The sequence below is a fragment of the Colias philodice genome, chromosome 31 (assembly GCF_061535455.1).
Source record: "Colias philodice isolate Cphi_HAF_F1 chromosome 31, ilColPhil1 Martin Lab GWU primary, whole genome shotgun sequence".
Classification (NCBI taxonomy): domain Eukaryota; kingdom Metazoa; phylum Arthropoda; class Insecta; order Lepidoptera; family Pieridae; genus Colias; species Colias philodice.
In genome coordinates this window covers 882,306-900,148 of record NC_143116.1, presented here as the reverse complement: position 1 = coordinate 900,148, position 17,843 = coordinate 882,306, and the positions used below count along the sequence as shown (strand labels likewise).

Sequence of the window (17,843 nt, the reverse complement as noted above, 5' to 3'; positions counted from 1 at the left end):
TATTAGATTTTTTCCATCTCCTAGTCTTATTTTAGTCGACCACTTGACACTTATTCTACTTATGTAGAAGGTGTAATCGTTAATTGTGCACAAGCAAATATTCCGTAACTGATATAGATATAAAAATAAAAATGTGTGCGTGTACTAGTGTACACACGTAAGAAGTGAAACTTCTTAACCCTTAAATTGATTTCGTCCGTTTTAAAGGACATAGTATTTATACACATGCTGGCTCTGTTACAGTAGACCTAGGCATTGCCAATTGGTATATTAGGAAGGTACTAGCTATGTCCTTCGCGTACATGCAGGTTTCGTTAGCGAAGCGAAGTACAGTCGCGAATGGTGACCATTTGAAATTTGCAAAAAACGGATCTTTTGATTGTCCTGATAAAATTGGTTATAACTGTAAGTATTTTGGCTATTTTGCTTATAATGTTATATTATTAGTCAGAATACGATTGTAAGTATAGTATTTTGACATAATTTTTACATATTTTACAATATTTGTATTAAAAATCTTAGTTTGTTTATGATGTCCCATAAAACGGACGTTGACAACTTGGAGTATACACTAGGGTATTCTTCACATGTCCTATGTAACGGACGTTGCCAATCAGGCCCTCCATTTTCAACGTCATCATTTTGATATATTTTTCTTTATTTTTATTATATTTAACAGGAGCATGACTTGGCACTCAATAAAAAATTCCCTCACTACCTCTGACGGAAGCTGAAGAGTCTGGCGTTGAGTTGAGATGACGATTTCGAAGGAAATGTAGACCTACGGGAGTGATTTCACTATGATAACAGTGTCAATCATTTACTCCCAGCACCATACCTCCGGAATTATACGACATATTGATTTGAGTCACAATGAAGATCCAAAAAGTCAGAATTTTTACCATCAACAAAATATTATTGCTGCAGAATTACAGCCCTTACATGCGGTGCGAGATGAATCTTCCCTACTTATCAGTAGTTCTTCAGCCACAGTATCATGTTACTCACCAGAAATACCACCTAATATTTGAAAATTTAAATAATAATACCTTACAAATTAAAAAACTGGCAGCAAATGGATATATATGCCAAAGAATCCAAAAAAAAGCGATTTAAATTTCCTATTTGTTTTGGTACTTCAGGCATGGTATACGACTTCTTTGCATACGATAAAGCAAACACATTACAATCTGTACAATTTAGTGAATGGGAAGAGGACTTTCTTGGTGTATAAGAATAAGTTCTCAGGCTATGTAATACTATTTCTATCCCAATTCTTAGCCAATTCTTATGCTGTGACTTTTGATAGTGTCGTTTTTTAAAATCCATTATTTTTAACGATATCGTTAAAGTTTTAACCAATATTTTAAGACAGATGTTTGAAAAGCTTATACTTGATCGTCCATAATTATAATTTGATAATAATTTTGAATTACAGAGTTGAAAATGTGCATTTTATATATGTACCACGGTTGCAGGAATAATGTGCAATGTCCGTTATATGTGACGGTTCGAACATGTACATATAATTGGCAATGTCCGTTTTATGTGACATAGTGAAAACAATAGAAAAAATTTAAATTTTTAATTTTTTTTTTCATTTTCCTCTTTTCTATCCTAATTCCAACACATCCTCCAAATTTGGACATTATACACCCAAGTTATCTAGGGGTGACAATTTAAGGGTTAATGACCTTATTTTTCAAAAAATAATTTACTGTATGCAATTTTACATTTTACAGAAATACGTCAATCGAGATGGCGCGTAACGGAAAAATGTCACGCGTAACGATAAAATGTTACACTAAATTTTTTTCCAACCCCGATAAAAAAGTTTCACTTCAAAAAAATTCATTACACGTTGACAGGACGAGAGCTCTGTCGCCGCGCTCATGGAGGCTTGCATCACAGACGACGACAAGCTCTACTTGTGTGTATCATCTCCCACGATCCGCGACAAGCCCGTGCAGATCCGACCGTGGAGGCTCGCTGATGCGGACTTTGTGCTCGACGCGTCTATGCCGCTCGACCCGCGCAAGACTGTGTTTGTTGGGGGAGTTCCCCGCCCGCTGAAGGCTGGTGAGTGTGTACAGACAGACAGATATACACACTACATACACAAATAGACGCGACGCATATACAGATAGATACACTATAGACAAACAGACAGATGTAGACACATACACATGGCTCGCGGACGCGGACTTTGTGCTCGATGCGTCCATGCCTCTCGATCCGCGCAAGACTGTGTTTGTTGGTGGTGTTCCCCGCCCGCTGAAGGCTGGTGAGTGTACACAGACAGACAGATATACTCCATACACATATACAATACAGATAGATACATTTTACATACAAACAGATAGACTATAGACAGACAGACAGATGTACACACATACACATGGACTTTGTGCTCGACGCGTCTATGCCTCTCGACCCGCGCAAGACTGTGTTTGTGGGGGGTGTTCCCCGCCCGCTGAAGGCTGGTGAGTGTACACAGACAGACATACAGACATATACACTACATATTATATACAGACACATGGCACATACACAAACGACCGTACACGGACCGCTTCAAGTTGAAGCGAACTATAGACATTCATTCACTGCCGTTCACATGACTGCTCGAGCAGTCGTGACCGCTTCAAGCCAACGATCAAAGATCGACTGCTCGAGCTGCCCGTGTACGACCGCCTTATTTCCTACGTACACGTGTAGTCGTGCATACACACGCATACGCGTAAGAATTGTCAGATGATTTGATATGCTTTAATCTGAACCGGCCGGCCGTTATTTGTAAATAAATACCAAATTTCTTCAACTTGGTCCACATTGTCTGTTTTTGCAATTAAGGTTGCCATATGTTAAATTAAATTAAAACAATTAAATGTAATATCTCATTCTATTGGGTAAAGTTAGTCTAACAGCCATTTCCCGTATTCCCAGTTGAGTTGGCGATGATAATGGACCGGCTGTACGGCGGCGTGTGCTACGCCGGCATCGACACCGACCCCGAGCTCAAGTATCCCAAGGTGAGTGTATAGTTCTAACTCAAATACCAAATTATTATGTTTATGAATAGGCATTTTTGACGTGACAACGTCTTATAATTCGATAGAGCCGGCTGCACGTACGAAAAAACATGACTCATGCGGCGTTACCTCGCTCTGAGGCGTTTCATGAAGTGCAAGCGAGAGCGCGGAACGAGCGACAAAGAAGCACAATCGGTCTTAAGACGTTGTCACGTTCAACTATCGTCAGTAAACCGACTTTACAGCCAACCAATTTTTTTTACTACATTTTTTTTGCATGTGTTCTAGCAAAAAAATCTAACATAAGCATTTTTTTACTTTTTAGATTCATTTATCTGTTGTTGCGCTAAAATAATGGCGGAACAAGTCATCAACGAAATCTTTCGCAGTTCTTGAGTTTATTCCTTAACTATTTGACCAATGACTAAATATTATTCTTACCTATTTGACCAATAAATTCGTTATCTATTTGACCAATGACTAAATTGTTAATCCTTACCTATTTGACCAATGACTAAATATCATTCCTTACCTATTTGACCAATGAATAAATATTCTTCCTTACCCATTTGACCAATGAATAAATATACTTCCTTATTTGACCAATGAATAAATGTTCTTCCTTACTTATTTGACCAATGACTAAATATTAGTCTCCTTTATTAAAATATTTTCCCGTACATTTCAGGGCGCCGGTCGAGTAGCGTTCTCCAACCAGCAGTCTTACATCGCGGCGATCTCTGCGCGCTTCGTGCAACTGCAGCATGGCGATATCGACAAGCGGGTCGAGGTGAGTTTGGAATATATAAAAAAAAATAATAATAATTTATTTTCTAATAAAAACTTATACTAATTTACAAATTGCCAGACCATTTTTTTATACGTACACAAAAAATTTAACAACCGTAGCTGAACTGAAATCCAGGGATTCTATATCTCCTGAGTATTTATAGATTACTAGCCGCTCCGCGCGGTTTCACCCCCGTGGCTCCTCTCCTGTTGGTTGTAGCGTGATGGTATATAGCCTATAGCCTTCCTCGATAAATGAGCTATCTAACACCGAAAGAATTTTTCAAATCGGACCAGTAGTTCCCGAGATTAGCGCGTTCAAACAATTAGGCGAAGAAAAAAAAATGTCTCGGTCTGGTAGGACACAGAAGGCTGGTTACCTACTTGTCCCTAAAGAAAATCGATCAGTGAAACAGATGTATAATGTATCTGCCCCTTACCCCACTAGGGGACATGGGGCTTCACTATACAAACAAACAAACATACAAACAAAAAAAATTGTTTGTTTGTAAAGTAGGTTTACGATCGAGATGTTTAGATACGTGATAACATAATGCAGTGGCAGCGCTCGAGATGAGACGGGAGATCGGTCCGTCTCTCTCTCGTTATACCTGCGATCGCGCTCGTGAGGTTTTGGTGTGACACAAGTTTCTGAACATGTCACCCGACTAAAACGATTTTAAAGACGTTATCACGTCAATAAAACATGTACGGTGTACAGGTGAAGCCGTACGTGCTGGACGACCAGATGTGCGACGAGTGCGCCGGCGCGCGCTGCGGCTCCAAGTTCGCGCCCTTCTTCTGCGCCAACGTTACGTGCCTGCAGGTATACATACATATACACACTATACAGGGTGTCCCACTATTGGTATACTAAGCGCGAAGGGACTTGTAGTTTTGCATACACTGATCACGTAAAAAATACTGAAACAACAAAATTACATAAAAAAATGTTTGCTAAATTTTTGCTAAAAATCCATGTTTTCTTCTCTAGCTTCGCGCAGCCGGTATGTACACAGTTTCGCTAATGTGAGCATTTTGTCTATGAAAACATAATCTTAAACGATATCTCACGTGCTGGTGGCAAAATTGGGCGGGTTGCTTGTTATACACAGTACAACATAGTTTTGAGAATTCATCTATTTGAAAAAAAAAATACATCTGGAATTTTATAAGTATTTTTTACGTACTCAGCGTATGCAAAACTATAACCTCCATTGAGCTTAGAATACCAACGGTGGGGCACCCTGTATACATAATTATATTATATTATTAAACAGACAAGCATAATATGCAATTAAGTGCTGTTAACACTTCACACGCGCATACACGAATAATAAAAAATATTGCGATTTTACGACACTTACAACTTATGACATAAACTTTATGCAATAATGCGTCTTGGTAAAATTAATTTTACACATCTCTTTAAACATCTTTATCTGTATTTCCACGAGCCATATTTCACATCACATATATTTTAGCAGCATGTAAGATTATAATATTGTGAAAAGAGAAATAAAGGCTTTATTTTATTTATTTATTATTATTTTATAACACACTTGCAGTACTACTGCGAGCACTGCTGGGCGACGATCCACTCTCGTCCCGGCCGCGAGTTCCACAAGCCGCTCGTGAAGGAGGGCGCCGACCGACCGCGCGCTGTGCCCTTCCGCTGGTGCTAGGGGGGAGGGGGGGGGAGTGGGGGGAGGGGGAGGCTGGGGATAGTTGGGGACAAGTAGAGAGTAAAGATTGTGGGGGGGAGAGATATGACGTGTTAGGAGGGCGAGGATAGAGGGGGTAGTGTGTGCAATTGGGTGGGTATGTGTGGGGGGGGAGTAGTGTCGTGAAGGAGATGGGGGGAGTGAGGGGAATAGTATGGGATAGAGGGGGAAGGAGACGTGGGGGGGAGATATATGACATGTTAGGGGGGATGATGATGGCTATTTGAAATGTATGAGATTGTTTGTGGGGGGGAGATGTAGAACAGGAATGGCTGATAAGTTGCTGAGCTATGATGATTGTGGGGGGGATAGCTTTGAAAGTGAATTTTAACGAAATGGAATGTTTTGCTTGGGATTAGCACTTCTGACTTTGATAGGGGGGTTAGCGAAATGTATAGATAGTGGGAGGGGGACAGTTAATGAGATTGTGCTAGATCGATAAAACTGTACAAGTAGATGATGCGTTTGAAGTTGAAGATTGTATTTACCTGTCGATTTATCCAGGAATTAGATTACTTAGATGAAACTTATAGCACTATTATTAGCTCTAAACTTGCAAATGCATCATCTACATAACAGAGGCTTGTACCTTTCTCAAACAATTTGTGATTAATCAACATTTTGGCTTCAATATTGATAATTTTGTTTCCAAATATTAACGCAAGAGATGTTTTAATATTGAAGCTTGAAATGTTGATTGAATTGAGAAAGTTTGTTGTAGCTAAATAAAATTATATTATCTATGCAAGTTAGCGGAATGCCTCCCCCTCGTTTGAATTAGAAACTTGTATGGTCTTACCACAAAACAATTTAAACACAGTCTAACTTTAAACCAGGGATCTGTCACTTTAATAGTTGTCTATTTGAAATACGACAAAACCAGGTTAAAGAGAACCCGCGCTTAAAGTTAAACCCTGTCTAAAGTTTTTTGTGGTAAGACAGGTAGTGTCCATAGACTGATGGCCGCCATCTTGTTTCTATACACCTTTTGACAGTTACACATTTAGATTATCGATCACGGCTTTTAGTACCGCGTGTTTGAAGTGAGACAAGATGGCGGCCGTTTATCTTTGGATTTATCGTCGATTAACGACTTGCCGGTTTTGCAATTTTTGGCTTTTGACGTTTCATAGATTATCTGTGCCACAGATAATGTATGGAGGTAAGTGTCAATGTCAAGTGGCTGTCTGTTGTGGGACTGGCGCGTAGACTAATGATGGCAACATTATCCAAAGTTTAACGTAATTATAAGCAAAATATATTAGTATTCGAGTGCGGGTTTCGCGTTTTTCTCTTGCGTTTTTTCAACAAGGAGCGCAAATTTGAAACGCGGCAACCCAATAAGCGAAATATATCCAAAATACTTAGTTGTCTGGTTGATAAGGTATCTATATATTAGGCTGTGTTGCGGCTAAACTGTGGTTTGCCCACGCGCCCGTATATTAAGGTTAAATAAAACTAAGTAATAAGTGGAATGTCATTTCTCGGAATAATTGTACCTGTGTAGCTAGAGTGAATTTTCCCATTTTTCCCCCACGTAAGTACCTTTTTAGTCGGTTTTGTCCCCATTTTGGATATTGTTGTCGATTTCGATATTTTTGTCGATTTTCGATATTGTTGTCGATTTCCGACAATTGTTGTCGATTCGATAATTCTTGTCGATTCGATAATCCTTGTCGTTATCGACAATAGTTGTCGATGTTCGATATCGACGCGTCGTTTTTCGTTTTTTCGTTGTGATACTCGATGGATCGTTGGACGTTTCGTTCAGGAATGTGTTCGATGGTTTTGTTCCTAAGTCGCTGCCGTGTTTTTAGTTGGGAGGCGGTATGGACTGGTGTTAGTACAAAAATGTATAAGACGTTACCATTTTTGGCTGTAGTACTCGCGGTTATTGATTCTTCTTATATTTTTAGTCTCGTAGTATCTATCTATGTATGTATTCTATCAAGAAGCTTATATCTAATACACTGGAGATTTCAGTATGAACATTAAGGCCCTTCGCTCATGGAGCTACTCAAAAAGAACTAGTCACAAACTCAAATTACTAACGAGTTGCCTGAGCGTCACAGCCCATACATGTTCTATGGAGATTCGCACACGACGCGACTAGTTACTAACTGGTGAGTAACGCGTTAGCAACCAATCACGCGCGATGCGTCGTGCCGGTCTCCACGCTACTGGTTTCCCGATTTTCCTTGCTTTTTATGATAAAAATGAACGAGCAAACATTGACAAGTGACTGAAACCTTATAACTTGAGTAGCGTTGTATGCGAGATACAATTTGTAACTGGTTTGTAATCGTAATTACTGATTAGTTCAGTCATTTTTGAGTAGCTCCATGAGCGAAGGGCCTAACTTGTAACAAGAAAATATGACCGTGAATGACGCCTGTATGTTTTTTTATCCCTTTCACACCTACTTGCCAAGTAGGTGTGAAAGGGATAAAAAACATACAGGCGTCATTCAAGGTCATATTTTCTTGTTACAAGTTAATGTTCATACTGAAATCTCCAGTGTATTAGATATAAGCTTCTTGTATTCTATATATTATTGATAAAGGAAATATTTTTGATCCGCCGGGATAGTGCAATAGATGGTAGTTTAGATTTATAATCAATTTGTAGGGTTTTATTGACGCCCTAAAGTCTCGAACATCTGGGGCTCGAAGTGCGGTGCTTTGCGTATATCAAGTCGTTGATCGTCAAAGTGCAAATTGTCGAGATCTAATTGGATATTATTAGACAAAATATAATAATTACGGACAGTAAACTATAAGTCTTATCGTCGTTGTGGTCTACTGAAATTGTGAACGTACGATTATTATTCGATTTTTAAAGGAATTTTAGACTAGGATTATTATCGTAATATACTTACCGATAATAATTGTGCTGCATTCTTTTGTATTACATTGGAACGGTTTTAATGGTATAAATGGAGTACATGATATGGAACATCTGTATGTAGCTGTGGATAGTCTTTGGTCCACTTTTTGCATAGAAGATTTGAAATCTTTTCAAGAGTAAAGATATGTACTTAATTCGGATACAGATTTCGTATCCCGACCGACCACGGAAGTTTATAGACTGTAGATAAGACTATGACGTGTTTTCGATGATTTTTTTCATGGTTTTTGTAAAAGTTTTTTCGTGTCGTGTTCTCTCTGTAGTGAGGCGAAGTGCCTTGTGCGGCGAACGAATTGGTGTACCCCTCCCGTTACCGTTTAGTTGGCAATACACACGATTATTAAGAAAAAATACGTTTTCTTTTTGTCACATAGTTTGAAACTATACTGTCCTAACTATCCCAATATTAACGTCCCTTGTTTTCATCTCAATACAGTTTTACGTAGCAAGTTTTCAAATCTATTTTTAAATAGCGGTTAGATATTGAGATGAAACTGATCGACTATTAAATTTAAGTAGACAATCTATGATTAGACGATTTAGCGAAATTTCCGCCGCGATAGGTGCCTCTACTGTTGTCCTACAGGCGTGTGATATTGTTTCAAGTATTAATTAACTAGACGAAATATAATTGGAATGTATTTTTAGTTTAGCCGTAACACGCTCTGTGGGATATCGGTGGAGGCGTGAGAGTTTAAAAATGCACACACGTGCGAATGGCTCTTCTTAGTGATACGATATTAGTGGAATTCTGCACAGAATAACGTTTCCCTCTATTAGACTATTAGGATATTTTTATAGCACTAACGTCCCGATCACTTATCTCTTCACACTATCCATTTTGTCTTTTCGTTTTGCACGTAACTCTTCTTCTTCTGTAGGTAATTCTAATCTGACTATGTCACTTCTTTTTTTGGATCTAGTAACATTAAAATAACGAATTCTGTCCAAATGTTTTCGCTACTGCGGCATCTTCTTGCTCCGGTCGGTGTGTGTGCATTTTCCAGTTAAAAAATTCCCCGATTAATGTTATTTTTTGGTAAAATTGCTCAATACTTTAAAATCGTTTGAAGTGCCCCCTAACCTCGTAGTTGGTACGGCAGGTCGCGTGTATGTCAGAGAGTGGTGTGGTCGCACTGTCCCATTTTGTATTTTTATATTTTTATAAAAAAAAACGATTAATGTGAATTCGGACGTGATTTTTTTACTTTGCGCGCAACGTTGTAGCTGACGCTCGCGTTTAGACGTTTCTACTTTATAAATAAAATGGCCGATGGATGGGTTTCCCACCGCAAGGCCTTAAATGATTGGCGGTAGATTATAAACCGAGGTGTTTGGATGGGATATGTAGTCTGTGGCGAGTGGTTCCTTGGCACGTGACGTCACTAGTTGACGCGAGACTTTGAACGATTTGACTGCACTAGTAGATGGGAGGAAGTTCTTGGCTTTTTCAATTTTGATTGTATTATTATTATTGTGTTTATCTTAATTATTGCGAAGTTTAGCTCGTTTGTTTGAGGATCGTATCGCCCCGGGGTTTCGGTTTCGATTGTCGTTTAATTTCTACTCGATGTACGCGTTTTTTGTTTAAGTTTTAGTTTAGTTGTTTTGAGCAGTTTATCCTCGGGGCGCTTTCGGTTGTAGTTTGTAGGACGTTTTGCTCGGTTCCTTGTTTACGGCCGCTTCGGGCTATTTGTTCTTGTTGTAAGTTGTCTGTTTTTCTAATGATAGTAGCTGTTTCAATGCTATATTTTCCATTTTTTAGATAGTAATTTTGTCGCATTAGCATATCACGTGAGGTACACGGCGCGGGGGGCATAGCGAATCTTTTCTTATACATTTTTTGAAATGGAATTTGTACTTTTTTGATAACTTAGTAGCTAATGTTTGGATTAACGAAATTATTGTTGTTATACGATTTTTGTCCCCTCGTCTCGTCCTGTGTGTTTTTTTGCACATTCACTTGCATGTACATAGTATCGTACGTTGTTTCTTAGTAAAAAAAGGAAAAAATCCGCAAAAAAATGTTTTTATATCGACTTATCGGAGGCGGACCGAAATTAGAAAATTTTTACTTAGCATTATTCGCCTAAGCGAACAGGCTTGTGAATTTCAAGTGAATAGAAATTTTAGTGAAATTATTACATTATTATAAATAAAATAGTGAAAGTAGCGCAATTCATTACCTAACCTAGTTGAAGTATAATAAAACATAGTACCTTATACCTTATAATGTTGCTAGACAATATATTATGTTTGTATAAATATTTCTTGCACTGTCGTTTAAGTATTTTTCTAATTGACACATAGTTTGGGAATTTCGACAGGCCGGGAAGGTGCATAGGAAAATATTTTTTTAGTAAATTTTAAATGAACCGACTCCAAAACGTGTGTAATTAAAAATATACGTACCATAGACAATATTTTTTTCGTATAGCAATTCAGATGTGAATTTATTTAAATAATTAGGTTGCTTGATTAGCCGTAAATGGAGCGGGTCGGTTTTAACTATTATTTCAAATTAGAATTATATATTTTTATAGACGGTTATTTCATTAACTTGTTGTAAACTACAATCAATTTTGTTAATTTCGCTTTTGGCGCCAACTGGAGTGTCGACTCTTTGGTGAAGAGTTTGAAGCACGGCAACACTGGAGCCGTCAGGGCTGACGTTTCGTTTGGCGCCGGATTCGAACTCTAGCTAAATAATTTGAAGGTATTATCAATGTTTATAAAGTAAAACTTTTAATTGTATTTTTTTTTCTATACTCTCGATGTATCGGTTGAGGTCGTTTTGTCCAATTTTGTCGAATAAAATTTTCCCACTTTAAAATGTATGTTTTATCGAAACGATCAGTATTAATGAAATTTTGTTATTATTAAATAGTGCTTAATTACATTTTGCTCCCCGTTTGTTTCGTGCGATTAATTATTTTAGACAATTGTGGAGATATTAAAATGAATTTGAAACTTTTATTGCGTTTTATACTGTAGTTGTGCAGACTCGACTGTAGTGTGGGACTGGGTCTCTGAACCTATTTATAACTATATCTACATCTATCATTATAATTAAATATAATATAGTGCTTAATAAATGCACTATTTTTCTCTTTATAGACTCAGTGTCACATTAAAATCAAGCATAGCCTTGCTGTGCCTCACACCGGTGACCGGTCAGCCTCTGTGTTGTCATTTTATTTTTTTATAAGTACATTTTCGCGCCACTTCTCTCCACTGAACGACCAAAGACAATGTCCCAAAGACAAAGACAAGCGGGGCATGTTGCCATTCCCAAATATTCCTTTTTACTTTCCCCGGAGACTCTGTGGTATGCTTCTAGATAGATTCCCGCTTGTTTTGATATATTTTTGAATTCCTATTTAAGTATTTATTTTTTACAGTTTTTTTTTTGTATTACGATTTTTTTTGTATTATCGATTTATTTAGAGTAGGTACCTAGTATCGTTTGAGTTTTTTTTAGTATTTTTATTATAATTATCATAAATATAAATAGTGTAAGCTTTGCATATTGCACATTGGCCGTAATTAAGTATTTGAATATGTAAAACGATTCCCTTTTCGGTGATGCGTCGCGTACAGTTGGTGACGAGTTTTCAGGTGAGGCGCAGTCGTGAGACGCTAAATAAATTATTAAAATTTAATCTCTTTGTACTATTTGACATGTTTAATTGCAGTATATAGTTAAAGATACGAGTAGATATAGTGCGATCTTTTTCGAGCGAGATTATAGGAATAGTATGGAGATTGCTATAGGTTTTGCATTAAACATTGAAATAATAGAGATGAAAAGATTTTAATGAATTATTATTGCGTGAAATGCCATTTGAGAACTCGTAGTCAATAGCTCGCTATTTGCGTCTACGACAAGTACGTTTTTATCAATATAATAGATTAAATAATATGTAGTTTGAAAGTTTCAGAGCTTTACAGATAATTTAAATTTCTATCAAATTATGCAATACTGTTTTTTATATATTTATAATTAATTATGTATGTAAACCATTATGTAGTTTTAGTCTTGAGTTTTTTTTTATTATTTTATTTAAGAGTGATTATTTTTTGTTGTTTGAATAGTATTATCTTAGAATTAATTGACTTGTTGGGGAAAACGATTGCGGGTACTCTTGCATTATTGATACTGGCAGCATTTGTTTCTGGCAATTTTTTTGACGGTCTGTGTATTTCTCATGACGAAAAAACATGCGAAAATATAATCAGAAAATTATTGCTGCTTTGTCTTTAAAAAATTGACGTTAAAAGTGAATGTTGCCAGTATTTTTATAAAAATCACAATTTGGCTGTTTAAAAACCTTTTTTTTTATCTATGCCCCGGCAAGTCTTAGTAGGTATTGTTTAAAACTGAAATACTTGAATTTTTATATGAATTTTATTATAATATGGTATTTTACTAAATATTAGTCCAATATTAAATCTTTGATATGTTTGTTTTATTTTACCCGATATTCCTATATTATAATAATTATCTAAGTATGAATATTGAAATTCCGTTATTTTATTGAATAATACATAAGTAATATACATATTATAGGCTATAATATTCATGTATATTGTGTAGTATGCAAATTATTATATTAAATGCTTAGCAAAGGACATATTATTAATTAACAGAATATATATTATTATCATCAAATATACAGGGTGTAAATTTTTAAGTGTGCACAGGCGATTATTCCGTATTTATTAAAGATATCAAAAAACTTTAAACTGGTATCGAAAGTACTCTTACCTAATGAGTAGGTATACCTAAATAAAATAACGATCAAAAAGTTTTAAAAGTGTAGGTATGTAAGTATACTGAACAACACTGAAAACGAGTTTTCGTTTACACTAAAGGTCCACGAAAGAATGCTCTTGCTCTAGCTCTATTTGATCTAAATTCACAGTAATGATAAAATGAAATGCGTTGAATAAAGCGCAAGACTATTTACTAATTTAGACACACATTACACTGAAAGGATCTCATCACTTCTACGATGGAAAATTATAATTATTACGCAGGTATTTTTTATTTCGCAATTACAGATGAAAGATCATAAAATGAAATAGCAAATAGTTTATCAAGTCCTACTTCCTACTAATGTTCCTGTTTCACGCAAATACTACTGAAACCGATTTAACAATGAAATTTAGCACTCATATAGAGGGTAAGTTGCATTAACACATTGGATAATTTTATCTCGGAAATCCCACGGGAACGGGAAATATGTGGGTTTTTCTTTGAAAACGCGGGCGAAGCCGCGGGTAGAAAGCTAGTATTATATCGTTCGTCTGAGACTAGTAAACTACCTGTATCCTACAAATTTGAGCAATAATGCTATCTACAGAATTGTCTCTGATGTTCGTGTTGGTGTAGAAATAAGCAAGCAGTTATTGGAAACGAGTGGTTCGCCCCGGCTTTGCCCGTAGTAGGTATATTATATTTACGTTTTCTCTCCTTTGGAACCTTAAAATTAGCCGAAATGGTCGAACCATTCTCGAGTTTTAGGTACGCTTAGCAACACATTTGCGATTCATTTTTTTATATAGAGGTAGAATACATAATAAGATAATTCTTTTAATATAAAAAGTACGTGTCACATGTTTGTCCGCGATGGACTCTAAGTACTTACCTGAACCGATTTTAAAATTGATTTGCACCTCGTGTGCAGTTTGATCTAACTTGAAAGATAGGTTAGCTTTCAGTTTAAAGTCGCAAAATAATTTGTGACCTAGACAGGACAACGTCTGTCGGGTCAGCTAGTAAGTAAAATAAATCGAGAAATAGTAATTTTTAAAAAAATTTGTCTGTCTGTCTGTCTATTCCCACTAATCGAAATCTGGAACACATAAAAACAGTACGTATTTTCTGCAGGCTATAAATAAATAAATAAAATAAATAAAATCTTTATTTTGCTTTAAACATGGTATTCAATGGTGATACAATTATATTAATAAAGCACAAACATGTTCAGCCAATACAAGCATGCAAAAATAAAATAATAAAATAATTACCATAAAGGAGTTAATGGTGCGTTCGGGTTGAACTTTCCATGAACTCCTTTATGGTATAGAAGTTTTTTTCATTGAGCCAATTAAGAAGATTTTTTCTAAATTTATAATCATTAGACGTCTTTAGGTTATTTGGCAGATGATTGAATATTTTAACGGCCATCCCCACGCAACTTTCCCTGTATTTGACGATACGAGGGTTCTCTTGTAAAATTAATTTATTCGGATCCCTTCGTGATCGCGAGTTTAGTTGGGAGGATGTTTTAAACAAACTACTATTTCTAAAAACAAACATACACAATTCAAAAATATATAAACAAGGTAGGGGTAACAAACCAAGCTTTTTAAATAAGGGTCGACATGATTCAGTGGGTGCTATTCCACAGATGGCTCTCATACATCGTTTTTGCGCAATGAATGCTCTATCCCTAGCAGTACTGTTACCCCATATTACCAATCCATAGCGAAGGTGTGATTCTACGTAGGCACGGTATGCTGTCACGGCAGTCTCTAAATTTGTGGTAACTTTAACCCGTCTAAGCGCGTAGACGAATCTATTAATTTTATTACATACATCACCTACGTGAGCCTTCCAGTCCAAATTATCATCTATTGTAATACCTAAATATTTAATATTTTGTAATGCGTCAATTTTGTTTATGTCTAAAGCAATGTTAAATTTTTTATTAGAAGATTTATTAAATTGTATGAATTTTGATTTTTTAAGGTTAATAAATAAATTTTTATTTTCAAGCCATCGTATCATTTTGTCAATTGTAGAATTTATGTCAATTTCATGATCTTTAATAGTGCAATTAATTTTATTAGATGTCACGACAATTGAGATGTCATCTGCAAATAGTATACATCTATGTTTTATAATATTAAAAATGTCATTAATGTATAACAAAAATAAAATTGGTCCCAAGACGCTTCCTTGTGGTACTCCATATTTAGTTACTCTTTCTCTAGATGTAAGTATATAATGTTATTTCATTATTTTTGTCAATTTTACTAATTCTAACACATTGTTTCCGATCTTTTATATAGGATGACAGCCACTGGAGGGTTAATCCTCTTATTCCTAGTCTGTCAAGTTTTTCTAATAATAAATTATGTGATACACAATCGAATGCTTTTGATAAGTCAAAAAACAAGCATGTTGTCAGAAAATTGTTATTGATTCCAGTTAATATTTCTTGTATCAGTGAAAAAGTGGCTAGAGTAGTCGATTTCTTTTTTTGGAATCCATATTGATCTATGTTAATTATTTTAAATTTATTGCAAAAATTTCTGATTCTTTTGAGCATACACTTCTCAAATACTTTAGATAGAATAGGTATAAGTGTTATAGGGCGATAATTCGAAATTTCTTCTTTATTTTCTTTTTTGTAAAGAGGTTTTACAATCGACTTTTTTAGTTTTTCTGGAAACGTTCCTGTTTCAAATGATAAATTAATCAGGTATGTTAGAACTGAAACTATTTCATTTACACACTCTTTTATTATTTTAGTATTTATGTCATCGTAACCTTCAGCATTAGTAGCGTTTAATGATAAAATTTCATATTTGACTTCATTCTCTGACATAGGCATTAGAAACATCGTCGCAGGATTTATAATATCATCAGATAAAGCCTGTTTTATGTGTTTATTGTCTGGTGTCATATTATCAATGGATTCAATATAATAATTATTGAAAGCGGCGGCTATATCCACCGGATTCGTCAAAATACTGTTACCAACCTTTATGCCACTTATATCTTGTTTATTATTCATATAATTAAATTCGTTTTTAATAACCTTCCACGTCGCCATACATTTATTTTTACTATTATTTATGTATTTGATATTAGCAATTTTTTTAGATTTAAATATACATTTTTTTAATATATTAGAATACGAAGTATAGTTATATTTATTAAATGAATTTTTATTTTTATAATAACAAAATCGTAGGTGACGTTTTGTATTACAACTTATTTTGAGTCCTTGACTTATCCATTTTTGTTTATATTTATTTGTTTTAAGTTTGATACGAATTGTAGGGAAGCAAAGATAATAAAAAAGACAAAACAAATCATGGAATTCGTTAAATGCTGTATTAGGATCATTTTCACTGTATATTTCTGACCATGTAAGCTTTCGTATGCAATTCTGAAACTTTCGAATGTAATCTAGGTTATAATCTCTTTTGTAAATGAAACATGAATTACCTTTATCTACTCTACTTTTAACATTGAAGCTTAACATTTGTGCAGTATCGTGGTCTGATAAATGTAGTGGCAATACTGACGCAGTCGCTTCGGGTAGGTCACTTAGTATATGATCAATACAGGAAGACTTACGCGTAGGAACGTAGGCTAATTAACATATAAATAATGTTTTAGGATCAATTTAGAATATACAGTTAAAAATAAGATGTCAGTATTCCCAGACAATTCCTGAACACACTTCATTTTGCTTAACAGACGCCATAAAGCTCTCACAATAATTAAAAAGTCATCGAGATAAATGAAATTCCATCAACATGATTCCCAGTAAAAGTAATAACTTTAGCAGGCTTTTATTCTGAATGTCAAAATTACGGCAATATAACCAAGCAATAATAAATAATTAATAATTATAGATAGCATAAACGGCTGTACACTATCATAAGGGACCATAGAATATATGAATTTCAGCTTGATACCTCCACGAAGCCTCCGTTTTCTAGAGAAAAAGGGTCTTGACAGACGGACAACATAGTGCTCCTATAATATGGTTCCGTTTCGTTTTTTTCCTTTTGACTAGAAAGTTATGTACATGCACGTGTGGAAAGAAATAAAGGATTGTATTTAATTTATTTGTTTTATTTACATAACAACCTAGCTATTATAAATTAACAAGCTGTGCCCCGCGGTTTTACCCGCATTGACCGATGATATTAGGTATATACCTAGCCTATATATAGCCTTCCTCGATAAAATATGAGCTTTCTAACACCAAAAGCATTTTTCAAATCGGACCAGCCCACCTATGCAAGTGGCTTTCTGTTAGCGTAGCGTTCAATAGAATAGACTACGAATGTATGAGATTGACGTAAGCTGTAGATACGAGTTAGTTCCTGAGATTAGCGCGTTCAAACAAACACACAAACTCTTCAGCTTTATAATAGCCTATAGCCTTCCTCGACAAAATATGAGCTTTCTAACACCGAAAGCATTTTTCAAATCGGACCAGTAGTTCCTGAGATTAGCGCGTTCAAACAAACACACAAACTCTTCAGCTTTATAATACCTGTAGATGTATGTACCTATAGATTAGTATAGACTGGTATACCTATAGATTAGTATGTGGCAAATACACAAAAACAAAAGAAG

General features: G+C 35.5%; 1 protein-coding gene across 1 annotated transcript in view; it reads left to right on the top strand.

The window, feature by feature from the left end:
- The window catches only part of orb2 (cytoplasmic polyadenylation element-binding protein orb2), a 69,596-nt gene extending 64,090 nt beyond the window's left edge, over positions 1 to 5,506 (top strand). Inside the window, exons 6-10 of the mRNA XM_089713894.1 lie at positions 1,869 to 2,079; positions 2,947 to 3,032; positions 3,721 to 3,822; positions 4,543 to 4,647; positions 5,390 to 5,506. Coding sequence (XP_089570020.1) covers positions 1,869 to 2,079; positions 2,947 to 3,032; positions 3,721 to 3,822; positions 4,543 to 4,647; positions 5,390 to 5,506 — 621 coding nt within the window. The remainder of the gene's footprint in view (positions 1 to 1,868; positions 2,080 to 2,946; positions 3,033 to 3,720; positions 3,823 to 4,542; positions 4,648 to 5,389) is intronic.
- Positions 5,507 to 17,843: the final 12,337 nt, after the last annotated feature.